This window comes from Bufo gargarizans, chromosome 3 (genome assembly GCF_014858855.1).
Source record: "Bufo gargarizans isolate SCDJY-AF-19 chromosome 3, ASM1485885v1, whole genome shotgun sequence".
NCBI lineage: Eukaryota > Metazoa > Chordata > Amphibia > Anura > Bufonidae > Bufo > Bufo gargarizans.
The window spans coordinates 75476125-75490198 of record NC_058082.1 but is presented as its reverse complement, the minus strand read 5'-3'; the positions used below and the strand labels follow the sequence as shown (position 1 = coordinate 75490198).

The 14074-nt window shown below is 42.9% G+C and overlaps 1 protein-coding gene across 1 annotated transcript in view; it reads left to right on the top strand.

Annotated features, from left to right (window-relative positions):
• Positions 1–10031, top strand: part of RXFP2 (relaxin family peptide receptor 2) — a 331515-nt gene extending 321484 nt beyond the window's left edge. Inside the window, exons 17-19 of the mRNA XM_044285462.1 lie at positions 603–1013; positions 3242–3460; positions 8732–10031. Coding sequence (XP_044141397.1) covers positions 603–1013; positions 3242–3460; positions 8732–9000 — 899 coding nt within the window. The 3' untranslated portion in view covers positions 9001–10031. The remainder of the gene's footprint in view (positions 1–602; positions 1014–3241; positions 3461–8731) is intronic.
• Positions 10032–14074: the final 4043 nt, after the last annotated feature.

Here is a 14074-nt window from a genome sequence, read left to right as displayed (position 1 = left end):
TCCTACAGCTACACATTAAGCAGTCATAAGCACAGTGTGCCTAAGGTGCACCATACAGTACTGTTTTTTGGATACATTATATTCTAGAAAAAATGCTTGTAGAGGAGGTCAACTCCATTCTATAGCAGCCTGTGAAACATGGTACCATTTTGCTTCTGTATGAAATCATGCTGGGTGGGGGAGCATTGGCTCTTTTTATGGAGACCGGTGATGTATGGAGACTTGGTGGAAATGCTCCATGGGAAAAAAAGATGCTAATAGGTATCTCATAAACCATCTTACTAGTGCCACCTATTGGAAGTGTCTCTCTCTCCCAAGTTGCTCCATGGCATTTAATTCAACCAGCCAGAGACCTACTCTGTCAAGAGGGGTCTATACTCTGTCTATGGATGGTTTGAGATTGTACGGCGCTGATGAAGCCAAGTACATAAGACATGAGATCAGTCATCATGATTTTAATATACATCGTCTCAGTCATCTAATAATTTATGATAATGTTTAGGATGCATTAGATACTAAACTGTACATTGACTATACTGTGTGGATGCACGGTCCTTCACAAATGACCAATAAACTATTTTATAACATGTTTTTTTCAATAGGTGCTGATTGCCTGATGGGAGTTTATCTCTTCTTTATTGGGATATTTGATGTCAAATATCGAGGGCAATACAAAAAATATGCACTCATATGGATGGAAAGCCTGCAATGCAGAAGCCTTGGATTCCTAGCCATGTTGTCCACAGAAGTATCTGTTCTGCTGCTGACATATTTGACATTGGAGAAGTACCTGGCCATTGTATTTCCATTCAGCAACATTCGGCCGGGCAGGCGTCAGACTCTTGCGACACTGATGACAATCTGGGTGATTGGATTTATAATAGCTGTGATACCATTTTGGAACGATGATTTTTTTGGAAATTACTATGGGAAAAATGGGGTGTGCTTCCCACTGTATGCTGATCAAACGGAAGAGTCTGGAAGCAAAGGCTACTCACTGGCCATATTTTTGGGTAAGATGTGGTTGCATATTACAAATCTATATTTCATAAAAGGCTAATTTACCGGTCCTGTCACACTCCATTTTTGTCTTCCATTGGCCAACAACCTCTTACCGTGAAAAGCTTTTCCCTTGGAACATTTAGGAGAAATCACAAACTCAGTATAAATATGTGCCCTAGAATGAGAACAATTCTGGGTCATCACATACTTCATAGGCATACACATCCCATTCTGGGATCCGCCAACAACAGGACAATGGTAGGAAATGTAACATAGTAACATAGTTTAAAAGGCTGAAAAAAGCTTTATGTCATCCAGTTCGGCCTGTTATCCTGCAAGTTGATCCAGAGGAAGGCAGAAAAAAAACTTGTGAGGTAGAAGCCAATTTTCCTCACTTTAGGGGGAAAAAATCCTTCCTGACTCCAGTCAGGAAATAAGAATAGTTCCCTGGATCAACCACCCATCTCTAGTAACTATAACATGTAATATTATTACATTCCAGATATGTCATACGTTAATGAATTACATATCTATTAGATCCTCTTCCACTCCAGCAGCATCGTTAAATCCCTCTATTACCACAGACCACCAGGGAAGCAGATATCTATTGCTCCACTATCCTACAACATGCGGGACTTCTTCACTGCCCTAGACCACCAGGGAAGCAATAAGTAATCCATTACCCTAAACTCCTGGAAAATGACCATCAGCCCCTTCCTAACCCTAGACCAGCAGGAAAAAGGAGACAGGACTTTCTTTTCATCCTGCATAACAGAAACCAGACGGATCCGTTATGTTTGCCCATAGACCACCATTATGACAGATCAAAACGGAATGCCTCTAAAGGTTTTCGTTTTGAATTCCATCTTACAATTCCATTATTTTCCATTATAACAATGTTATAACTGAAAGCAATAACGGAATTGGTAACGCTGATGTGAACCCGCCCTAAGTATGCTTTCCTTCGAAAGTTTGCCCAAGAGGGAGATTTGCCAAAAAGGTGCAAAACCCTTTTAAGCAATGAATGGATCCCACAGCAGTAAGGTCCCTTGCCATAACCAGTCTGTATTTTATTGCCGTTGTCTCGCATGGCCTCTAGACCTTCTCAAGATGTCTTTTCTACTTCTTTCAGAAGTACTTTAGTGTTAGAGATGTTCTTTGGTAAATTGAAGTTATAGAAATTATAAAGTACATGGTAATGTCTTTGTAACAAAGCTAGAACCAGTCCTGAACCTCACATGGATCCAGATATTTCCCCATTCATTGCTCCAATTGCTCAGCTAGATTCTCTTCAGGCTTGTAACTGAGGTGGCAGTTGAAGGTTGGAACTGGGCATGTGCATCCACTTCAGTGTGGTGGACAGAGAAATACGGAAAAGAAGAAACCGTAGGTGGAGCTACACAGATAGATTTTCATTGAATAACTCAGTGGCTATACCAAATTTTTAATTACATGTAATTACAAAACTTTTGAGGTCCAGGTGCTGTTTTGCAAACTTTAGAACATTTTTTTTGTGGGACAACTCCTTTAAGCTGGAGTCAAATAATACTGGCTTACACCCTTAACAATACAGTAGTTAATGGGTATGGGTACATATTATCTCATTCTCACCACACTGTGACCTTTACACATGTTATCGATCATACTTATAACACTCTTCTATTGAAGTCATATGGTCAAAGAGATCTAACTTCTAACAGAAATATGATTGTGTTCCTCTTTATGTATCTGGTGACATAGGAGGAACTTATCAAGCCCTGCAATCCAGATTTCCAGCTTAAAAAAGTGGCAAAATAAGGCTTCTACACTTTTTGAATTTATTTCCTCAAACATTTTCAGACATTTAGCATTTTTCTCCACTCACTCCAGTTTTAAAAATGGCTAGGAAAGCTCTGTCCACTACTCTGAAACAGCTGATCACCAGGGAGTGTGGAGTCTTTCATTTCCACCGATCGGACAATGATGGCCTTTTCTAAGGATAGGCCATTGATGGTAAAATTCCGGTCAACCCTTTAAATTACACCAAACATCATGCAACATTTGATAGATTGTCTGAAATTATGGCTCCTGCAAAACTGACTTGTATCTCATGGTAAATTCCCCCTATAATTCCTACGTTTGGCCATTGTGGATGAAGTCCTTAGTCTATTCCTATTTTTGCCTGTGTGTGTTAATGTGAAATAATGTTTATAGCTTTTAGCTTCCATTTTTCCTCATATATTTCTTAATCCACCAACAGGTGTAAATCTTGTGGCTTTCATCATTATCGTGTTTTCTTATGTCAGTATGTTCTGCTCAATACAGAAGACGGCTCTGCAGACTTCAGACCTCAAGAGTCATATCCACATGGATGTTGCTGTTGCCAACAGATTTTTTTTCATAGTTTTTTCAGATGCCGTGTGCTGGATTCCTGTATTCCTTCTCAAAATCCTCTCTCTATTTCGGGTAGAAATTCCCGGTAAGCTTTAGATATAAACCTTAGTTTTGACTGAAATGCTACATTTACTGTTCTAATCTCATGATCATAGGGGGGAAATATGTTTACCATCAAATTATTGATGCTTTACTGTATGCGCCAAAAATGTTCCCGGAGCAAACGTTAAATGGATCCATAGGCCTCCTCATACTGGTGAAGGCCAAAACAATGTTCTTTCCACTTCCATTCTGTAATAGTTTTTTTACTGCATGGTATCACACAGCAGACATTGCTATGCCATACAAAGGTATCCACTAAAAAAAAAGTATACTACGCTATACTATTTTCAACATGGGTGACGGATGCCACTATCCACTGCCCAGAAACAATGGGTATGAGCGATCACTAGGGGGAGGAGGTGGAGTGATTATCATCAGTAAAAATAACTTGGAAAATCCCTTTAAGGCCCCTTTCACACTAGCGAGTTTTCAGCGCAGGTGCATTGCGTGAAGTGAACTCATAGCACCCGCACTGAATATTCATTTTTATAGGTCTGTGCAAATGAGAATTGCAGCATGTTTTATAATTCACGCAGCCAGTGGCGACTCTAGGAACAATATATAGGGGGAGCACATAAGATACTACAGTCTATATGGGGGGCACTAATAATTTTCACCACTGAAAAAAACAAAATAAGTATAAATAAATAAGATTACAAAATAGGAGAGTATTGCGGTATGCAGGGATACATTTTTATTGTACTAACCTAATACTTAAAAGACAAGCTTTCAAGAGTTTTCCTTTCTTCCTCGGTATTGCTTCAGACCTGAGAAAGAGGGAAACACTCTCGAAAACTTTTCTTTATAGTTTAAAGCAGTTTTAACAAACACCAGGGCTGTGTAAATAATCCCATATGTTAAACAAGTCACTAAAGAAGACCAATGAACAGACGCTCACAGGCTTATTCACAAAAAGGTGAAGAGTTTGGAGAAGGGAACAATCTAGGACAACATAACTGAATAGGAAAGTGAGCTGAATTGGAGAATTTTTTTCAAATCAGCTATGTTGTCCTATATTGTTCACTTCTCCAAACTCTTCACCCTTTTGGGGGATCTGAGGAGGACACACTGTTGTGGGAGATCTGTGGAGGACACTGTTATGGGGGATCTGTGAATGACACTGGAGCAATTGTCCCCCACAGTAGTAATTGTCCCTCACACTGCCCCTACAGTAGTAATTGTCCCCCACACTGCCCCCAACAGTAGTAATTGTTCCCCACACTGCCCCCACAGTAGTAATTGTCCCTCACACTGCCCCCACAGTAGTAATTGTCCCTCACACTGCCCCCACAGTAGTAATTGTCCCCCACACTGCCCCACAGTAGTAATTGTCCCCCACACTGCCCCTAACAGTAGTAATTGTTCCCCACACTGCCCCCACAGTAGTAATTGTCCCTCACACTCCCCCCACAGTAGTAATTGTCCCCCACACTGCCTCCACAGTAGTAATTGTCCCCCACACTGCCCCCACAGTAGTAATTGTCCCCCACACTGCCCCCACAGTAGTTATTGTCCCACACACTACCCCCACAGTAGTAATTGTCCCCCACACTGCCCCCACAGTAGTAATTGTCCCCCACATTGCCCCCAACAGTAGTAATTGTCCCCCACACTGCCTCCACAGTAGTAATTGTCCCCCACACTGCCCCACAGTAGTAATTGTCCCCCACACTGCCCCCACAGTAGTAATTGTCCCTCACACTGCCCCCACAGTAGTAATTGTCCCTCACACTGCCCCCAACAGTAGTAATTGTCCCTCACACTGCCCCCACAGTAGTAATTGTCCCCCACACTGCCCCCACAGTAGTAATTGTCCCTCACACTGCCCCCACAGTAGTAATTGTCCCCCACACTGCCCCACAGTAGTAATTGTCCCCCACACTGCCCCCAACAGTAGTAATTGTTCCCCACACTGCCCCCACAGTAGTAATTGTCCCTCACACTCCCCCCACAGTAGTAATTGTCCCCCACACTGCCTCCACAGTAGTAATTGTCCCCCACACTGCCCCCACAGTAGTAATTGTCCCCCACACTGCCCCCACAGTAGTTATTGTCCCACACACTACCCCCACAGTAGTAATTGTCCCCCACACTGCCCCCACAGTAGTAATTGTCCCCCACATTGCCCCCAACAGTAGTAATTGTCCCCCACACTGCCTCCACAGTAGTAATTGTCCCCCACACTGCCCCACAGTAGTAATTGTCCCACACACTGCCCCCACAGTAGTAATTGTCCCTCACACTGCCCCCACAGTAGTAATTGTCCCTCACACTGCCCCCAACAGTAGTAATTGTCCCTCACACTGCCCCCACAGTAGTAATTGTCCCCCACACTGCCTCCACAGTAGTAATTGTCCCCCGCACTGCCCCATCAGTAGTAATTGTCCCCCACACTGCCTCCACAGTAGTAAATGTCCCCCACACTGCCCCCAACAGTAGTTATTGTCTCCCACACTGCCCCAAATTAGTAATTGTCCCCCACACTGCCCCCACAGTAGTAATTGTCCCCCGCACTGCCCCCACAGTAGTAATTGTCCCCCGCACTGCCCCTACAGTAGTAATTGTCCCCCACACTGCCCCCAGAGTAATATTTGTCCACCACAGTAGAAATTTTCCCCCACACTGCCAGTGCCCCCACAGTAGTAATTGTCCCCCACATTGCCCCCATGACTAGTTTTCTCCCCATGTAGAAATTTGCCCCCCCACTGTCCCTTCAGTAATATGATCCTCCTGTGCCCCCCAGTAATGTCCCCCAAAGTTGGCACTTGGCAGTGGCACACAAAAAAGTAAAGCTAAAACTTACCTTATGTCCCAGACTCCTGGCGCTCACTCGACTGGGTACTAGACAGGCGCGCACGTCCCAGCACAGGCGCACGATGACGTCATAAAGCCCGCCTGCGCCGGGATTTTACTACCGCATAGGCTTCAGGCCTAGTTGGCCTGAAACCTATAGCGATGATCGGCGGGGCAGGGAACTATGCACTGTCGTGCCCCGCCGTACTCTGTGGGCGCCTGGGCGGCAGTCAGCCAGCGTTTTTTTTACAGGGGAATCAGCGGGGGGCACCCGGGGGGACAAGGAATAACCTGGGGGGGCAATTGCCCCCCTGTAGCGACGCCTATGCATGTAGCCCTGGCCCCATAGAAGTGAATGGGGCTTCAGTGAAAAACACATTGCATACAGATGTAACCTGGATGCAGTCCTGTTGCAATGCATTTTTCACTGATGTTTGCTACTAGGCTAGGAGATGTTGTTTGTAAATCAAAAAAAAATTAATGCGCGTGAAAAACGCATCAAAATTGATTGAACCCACGTGGAAAAAAATGCCACACTGAACGCAATTGCAGACAAAACTGACCTTGTGTTCAAAATGGTGGGAGCTTCATTAAACACATCCCGAGCCAATCCGTATCCTTCATGTGAAAGAGGCCTAACTCTTTACTGACGTGGCAATTTTCTTATTTTGTGCTTTCATTTGTCGCTCCCTGCCTTCCCAGAGCCATAACTTTTTTTATTTTTCCATTCACATAGCCGTATGAGGGTTTGTTTTTTTACAGGACAAGTTGTACTTTCTAATGCCCCCATTTAATATTGCATTGCAAAAACTTCTTTTTTTTTTCTTTTCCTCACCATATTCTGACCCCCATAACTTATAGTTCTGCCTACGGAGATGTGTGGGGGCTTGTTTTTTGCAGGACAATCTGTAGTTTTTGTATAATACCATTGAGGTATGTATGATTTTTTTTATCACTTTTTATTCCATTTTCTGGGAAGTAAAGTGATGAAAAATGGCGAATGGGCAATTTTTTTTTTCCATTACGCCATTCACCGTATTGGATAGCTCTTTTTATTTTTTAATAGTATAGGTGTTTTTGCATACAGTGATGGCCATGGTGTTTTTTTATTCTTTATTTAGATTTTTGAGGAAAGGGTGGTGATTTATATTTTTATATATATAGATATTTTTTTTTATATTTTCCGAAATTTCTTTTTGTTAGGTCCCCAAGTGGACTACAGATTGCAACTTGTACAGAGTAATGGAATTTGTTCTATTATTCGATATAGAAATCACTATATCCCAGTTCAGTGCTGCCACCTGCTGACCTGAACAGGGATGTACTAATAATGAGCCTTGAAGCCTAGTACAGGCTCCATCTCAACGCTTTCGCGGATCTCCGCCGGGGAAAAGTGCACCTGACACAGAAGCCTTCTCAGTGGTCACATTTACCCATGGCATCTGAGAGGTTAAATGTCCACGGTCGGTATTGCCGCCAATCGCAGACATTAGCGTGGATGTTTGCTGTATGAAAAAGCAGGCACCCGGCTGCTATGGCGCTCGCACCGCTCTGGAGCATCTTTAAAGGTCCGACATGTCGGAAAGGGGTTTTGGTCCATTATAAACAATAACACTCTCTATTACCCAAACAGTGGTTGACAAGTCTGGACAATTGGACATACATTTTAGATAACCTTTACCTATAGCTATCCCTTCCAACACCCACATAAATATCTACATTCGGCTAGGCCGAGCATGCATATGTACTGAATGGGGGAGAAAGCCACTGCCAGACACCTCTCCCCGAGAACAAAAGTATCAGGCATCATGAAATTCATCAGCCCAATTCTTCTTTCACCCAACATCTTTCAAAAAGTCTGGAACTCCAATATTCATTAGATGGTCAGTCGGTCCTCCTGAAATAAGAAGGTTTGTCCAATATAACAGGCTAATATGGATTGAAGGTTTAATAGTCCAAAAGTGGATTTCCAAGTCCACTTATTTTAGTGCCAGCAGGGTGACGGTAAAGCCCCCCTAAATGGTACTGTATGTATTCTGTCCCTTCTGGCACACAAACCATTACATTGTGATTTTTTTTTTTTTTTACTAATTTCAATTTGTATCTTTTTATTTACGAGAATTAGTATTCATCTACTAAAACAATTTTAGAAGTGAACATACGGTGGTAGATGCTGCTTTATTATGAATGTTATATAGTTATATTTAAACCATTAAAATAAAAGGCAAGTAACAGATGGACCATTTTAGAAAATAAAAAAGTAAACCTAGTAAATGGAATGTAAAATACAATTTTTCTAAATGAAATTAGTGCTGCAACCAATCAAGGTCCTCTAAGGTTTATGGGGACATATGTTGTACTGTTTCCATTCTGCTATATAGCAAACAAATAATTATGTTCTCATATTGGCACGTAGCAAATCTGTCATCAACCTCCTGTTCTTATTTGCTTCTCTTTTCAGGCACTGTGACCTCATGGATTGTCATATTTATTCTCCCCATAAACAGTGCCTTAAACCCCATCCTATACACATTGACTACAAGCTTCTTCAAAGAAAAACTTAAACAGCTTCTGCATAGACAACGCAGAAGATCAATATTCAGGAATGACCGTAAAAGTTTATCCACCTCACTGGTATGGACAGAGGACCCCGCTGTCCAACATTCTTCTCTAAAACTTGGCTTCCTCCATAAAAAGTCTCTTGAGGAAACAAATGACAGAACGACATGATGGAAGATGGAACCTAACAAGAACCGATGCCTCAAAAATATGCACCTACCTGCATCTCTTCTGTGAGATGGATCTATACCATGAATGTTGTGGGAAACATTTGTGTGTCCAACTGTAGCTCTGAAGGAGATGAAGACAGAAGACAAAGATCACAAGACTGCCATGACCATATTGAAGATTGACCATAATGGAACCATTGAGATCTCACCTTTACATAAAACAACCAATAAGTACTCTTTGTGTCCTATCTCATTTGGGCCTTATGCTGATTATTGCAATTTACTCACTGTTGTCACTACAGTGGAGGATTCTCAATGTGTAGGCGTTAAGACTGAACGGCATACTATGCGATGACTCTTTATACTCTCCTTATAGGAGAACCTGCTTTTTATTTAGAGACATAAGCATTGATGGCTTTTCTACACAGAGCTATTTCTATATATTCCATTCCTACATTTTTTTATTTAGAAGAAAACACTTTTACATTGTTTTATACATTTGAAAATAATTGAGAACTATGTGCAGCATAACAGAGGAAGGAGATTTTACTGTAGTTCTACATAGGTGACTGCTTAACATAACCAGGCACCGATGGCTCTCAGGATACAATTTCTATTTGACCAACAGACATGTTCTCATGTATACGTGTTAATCTTTGGGTGTCTACCATAGTTTAAAGAGGCAGAATTACATTTACAATATTCACCTGTACCCCAGGGTCATAACTTTAGGGCATGAAGTGGGGCCCTGGAGCTTGATGGAGCTTAATCCCTCTGAACATTATAGATGGTACCCTTTTCTAGATCTTGCATTAAGCTCCAGAAATTTCCAGTTAACCACCTGGTTCCCCCTCCATAAAATCCCACTGATGTGTTATCAAGTATATAGGAAATTAACTGTCACTTTCATTTCACTCTTAAGCAACAACGAGTCTGAATCCGCCTCCTCGCCTTCACTGTGCATCCACTAGTATTAGATTGCATGGTACAGAATGGAATAAAGTCAATCGTCGCTCTGCCCACTACAATGTTGACAGTGCTCTATACAGGTCCTTCTCAAAAAATTAGCATATTTTGATAAAGTTCATTATTTTCTGCAATGTACTGATAAACATTAGACTTTCATATATTTTAGATTCATTACACACCAACTGAAGTAGTTCAAGCCTTTTATTGTTTTAATATTGATGATTTTGGTATACAGCTCATGAAAACCCAAATTTCCTATCTAAAAAAATTAGCATATTTCATCCGACCAATAAAAGAAAAGTGCTTTTAATACAAAAAAAGTCAACCTTCAAATAATTATGTTCAGTTATGCACTCAATACTTGGTCGGGAATCCTTTTGCAGAAATGACTGCTTCAATGCGGCGTGGCATGGAGGCAATCAGCCTGTGGCACTGCTGAGGTGTTATGGAGGCCCAGGATGCTTCGATAGCGGCCTTAAGCTCATCCAGAGTGTTGGGTCTTGCGTCTCTCAACTTTCTCTTCCCAATATCCCACAGATTCTCTATGGGGTTCAGGTCAGGAGAGTTGGCAGGCCAATTGAGCACAGTAATACCATGGTCAGTAAACCATTTACCAGTGGTTTTGGCACTGTGAGCAGGTGCCAGGTCGTGCTGAAAAATGAAATCTTCATCTCCATAAAGCTTTTCAGCAGATGGAAGCATGAAGTGCTCCAAAATCTCCTGATAGCTAGCTGCATTGACCCTGCCCTTGATAAAACACAGTGGACCAACACCAGCAGCTGACATGGCACCCCAGACCATCACTGACTGTGGGTACTTGACACTGGACTTCAGGCATTTTGGCATTTCCCTCTCCCCAGTCTTCCTCCAGACTCTGGCACCTTGATTTCCGAATGACATGCAACAGTCCAGTGCTGCTTCTCTGTAGCCCAGGTCAGGCGCTTCTGCCGCTGTTTCTGGTTCAAAAGTGGCTTGACATGGGGAATGCGGCACCTGTAGCCCATTTCCTGCACACGCCTGTACACGGTGGCTCTGGATATTTCTACTCCAGACTCAGTCCACTGCTTCCGCAGGTCCCCCAAGGTCTGGAATCGGTCCTTCACCACAATCTTCCTCAGGGTCCGGTCACCTCTTCTCGTTGTGCAGCGTTTTCTGCCACACTTTTTCCTTCCCTTTTTCCTCTTGCTTGAGGGTGTCAATGATGGCCTTCTGGCCAGCAGTCAGGTCGGCAGTCTTACCCATGATTGCGGTTTTGAGTAATGAACCAGGCTGGCAGTTTTTAAAAGCCTCAGGAATCTTTTGCAGGTGTTTAGAGTTAATTAGTTGATTCAGATGATTAGGTTAATAGCTCGTTTAGAGAACCTTTTCATGATATGCTAATTTTTTGAGATAGGAATTTTGGGTTTTCATGAGCTGTATGCCAAAATCATCAATATTAAAACAATAAAAGGCTTGAACTACTTCAGTTGGTGTGTAATGAATCTAAAATATATGAAAGTCTAATGTTTATCAGTACATTACAGAAAATAATGAACTTTATCACAATATGCTAATTTTTTGAGAAGGACCTGTACTTCCGGTACCAACTTCCGGAGATGGAGCTACACAAAACAGCTGATCAGCAGGGCTATCATACCCCTGTCGATCAGCTAGTGATGCCCTATTCTGGAGGATAGGCCATCACTTAGAAAAGGCAGGGCAAGTCCTTTGATATCTAGACCTGTAATATATATATAGGGCAGTTAAAGCAACGTTTCGCAACCTGTGGTTCTCCAGCTGTTGCATATCAACTCCCACTATGCTCTGACAGCCTGTGGCATGATTGTAGTTGTAGTTTTGCAACAGCTGGAGAGTCACAGGTCGGAGATCACTGAGTTAAAGGACTTTTCAGAGATTCTTTACTGATAACCCATCCTTGGGATAGTTCATCAATATCAGATCTGGGGAGGTTTGACACCCGAGACCCCCACCTATCAGCTGTGGCATTCCAGTGATGGATCCCCGCTGATCTGATATTGATGACCTATCCTGAGGATAGGCCATCAAAATCAAAGACCCCCTTTAAATTATTCTTCCATCCGAATCATTATCTAATGTACAATTATTTAATCATCCAAACTCACACAAAACCATTTTTTAGGGGAGTCATTTTTATTTATCCTCATTATCCCCTCTTTCTACCTATGTACAGTACATCAATCATCAGTCAGATGCCTAGGAAGTGTTAACCTTTAGAACTTGGGGGCATGGCTAGCCAGGGATGTGAGCAGCCACTTGTCTGCTGAGCTCCTGTGCACTCTCCACTGTTTATCCTAAAATTTCTGAATCCCCTCACTGCAAAAGTACTTACCCTGCTCCTGACCTCCTATGGATCTGGTACCTGGCAGGAACAATACCTCCTCGCCATAAGTAAGAAAAAGGAGACAAAGGGTGCTAATAAGGACATCCAAGATGGCGCCGGAGCGGAAATTCCTGGGCCGCGCAGTGGAGGTGCAACGGGAAGCCATGGCAAAGTTAGAAAAATATGCCTGCTCGACTTCAACACTAGCTGCAAAATGAGCTCACAAGAAGCAGCTGCCTGCACAAGATGAGTCAGGCCTGGACTCAGATAATGAGGCAGTCGGTGCCAGAGCAGAGGCCATATGTAGCTCCAATAGATACAGCATCTTGCAGACATGTGGCACAGAGCTGGATTCCGGGGCCCAGGAATCAGACTCAGAGGAGCCAACCCTTAAAGGGGTTGTCCGGGTTCAGAACCCGGACATACCCATAATTTCACCCAGGCAGCCCTCTTTTCATGCTCTGATGTGCTCCCTTTACAAGGGCTCTTTTATTTACAATAACACACTGCCGGGCGCAGTGTATTTGACTGTAAAATGGCTAGGGCAGCACTAAAGCCCGCCCATCAGTGTCGGTGATGTCACCAGGCTTCATAGCAGCCTTATGGAGAGCCCGTTTCGTTACAGGGCAAAGGAGAGCATAGGAGCATGAACTGGCACCACCAGGCGCACCACCACGGCCTGTGCTAATGAAGATATTACACTATAGAGAAAAAGCTAGAGACTTGCCTGAACTCTCCATCAATGGTCACACAGTGTCGCTCTTTCCTGATTATTCCTTAGAGGTACAGAAGAGAAGAGCAAGATTTCTGGATGTAAAGCATTGCTTGAGGGCACTTAACATCCCATATTCCATGCTGTACCCAGCAAAACTTAGGGTAGTTGCCCTAGTTTCCACCAGCTTTTTTGAAGAATCGAAAGAGATGGCTGGATCAACATGAATGCCATTTGAGAGAAGACAGGAATCGGGAGGATTAAATAAACAGACTCAGCTCCAAGCGCAAGTACCATGATCACACACAATGAGACTGAGCGTATGTGGGCATGATTGCGTGGGAGGGTTGTTGTGTAGGGTTACCATTGCATTCTGACAGTGTCATGTAAAGGGAGAGTATGGATATAACAGACTGCAGCAGGGAGTATATAGCAATGGATGGCCTTGTTCATTGCCATTAATCGTGGTTATATATAAGCATTGTTCTGTTTTTAATACTGTTTTGTTGACATCTGTATAAGGAGCGCCACCCTCTTACTAGTGGTACTATTTGGTCCTACAGACCTACAACTAGGTGCCTTAGTGGGGGCCTGCTGGGAAGATCAGCACAAAAAAAAAAAAAAACTTTCTAGAGGCACGGTTTAGGGACATTGATATTGATTTACGACCTGGGGGACTGCCACTATGAGATATGAGGTTTCTAGAAGTAGAATAAGGATTAGTGCTATAACGTGAGAGCACAACGTATACCTTCCACTGACTCTGTGGAGTTACACGAGGGGTTCATTTATGTTACTATGGGATGTATATGGCTAGTTTGCTGAGGCTTTTGAGCTGGAATGTCAGGAAGCCAATAATAGGAGGGCTATAATGTATAGTATGAAACAATAACAACCTCTGATATGTTGCCTTCAAGAAACATACTTAATGGAGGACCAGACCCACTTACTCGCTCTGCTATCATGCCACTGCTATCATGCCACCTACTCTGTCTATGCAAGAGGAGTAAGTGTCCTTATCCATAGAAACATAGCAATTGAATGTATATCTAA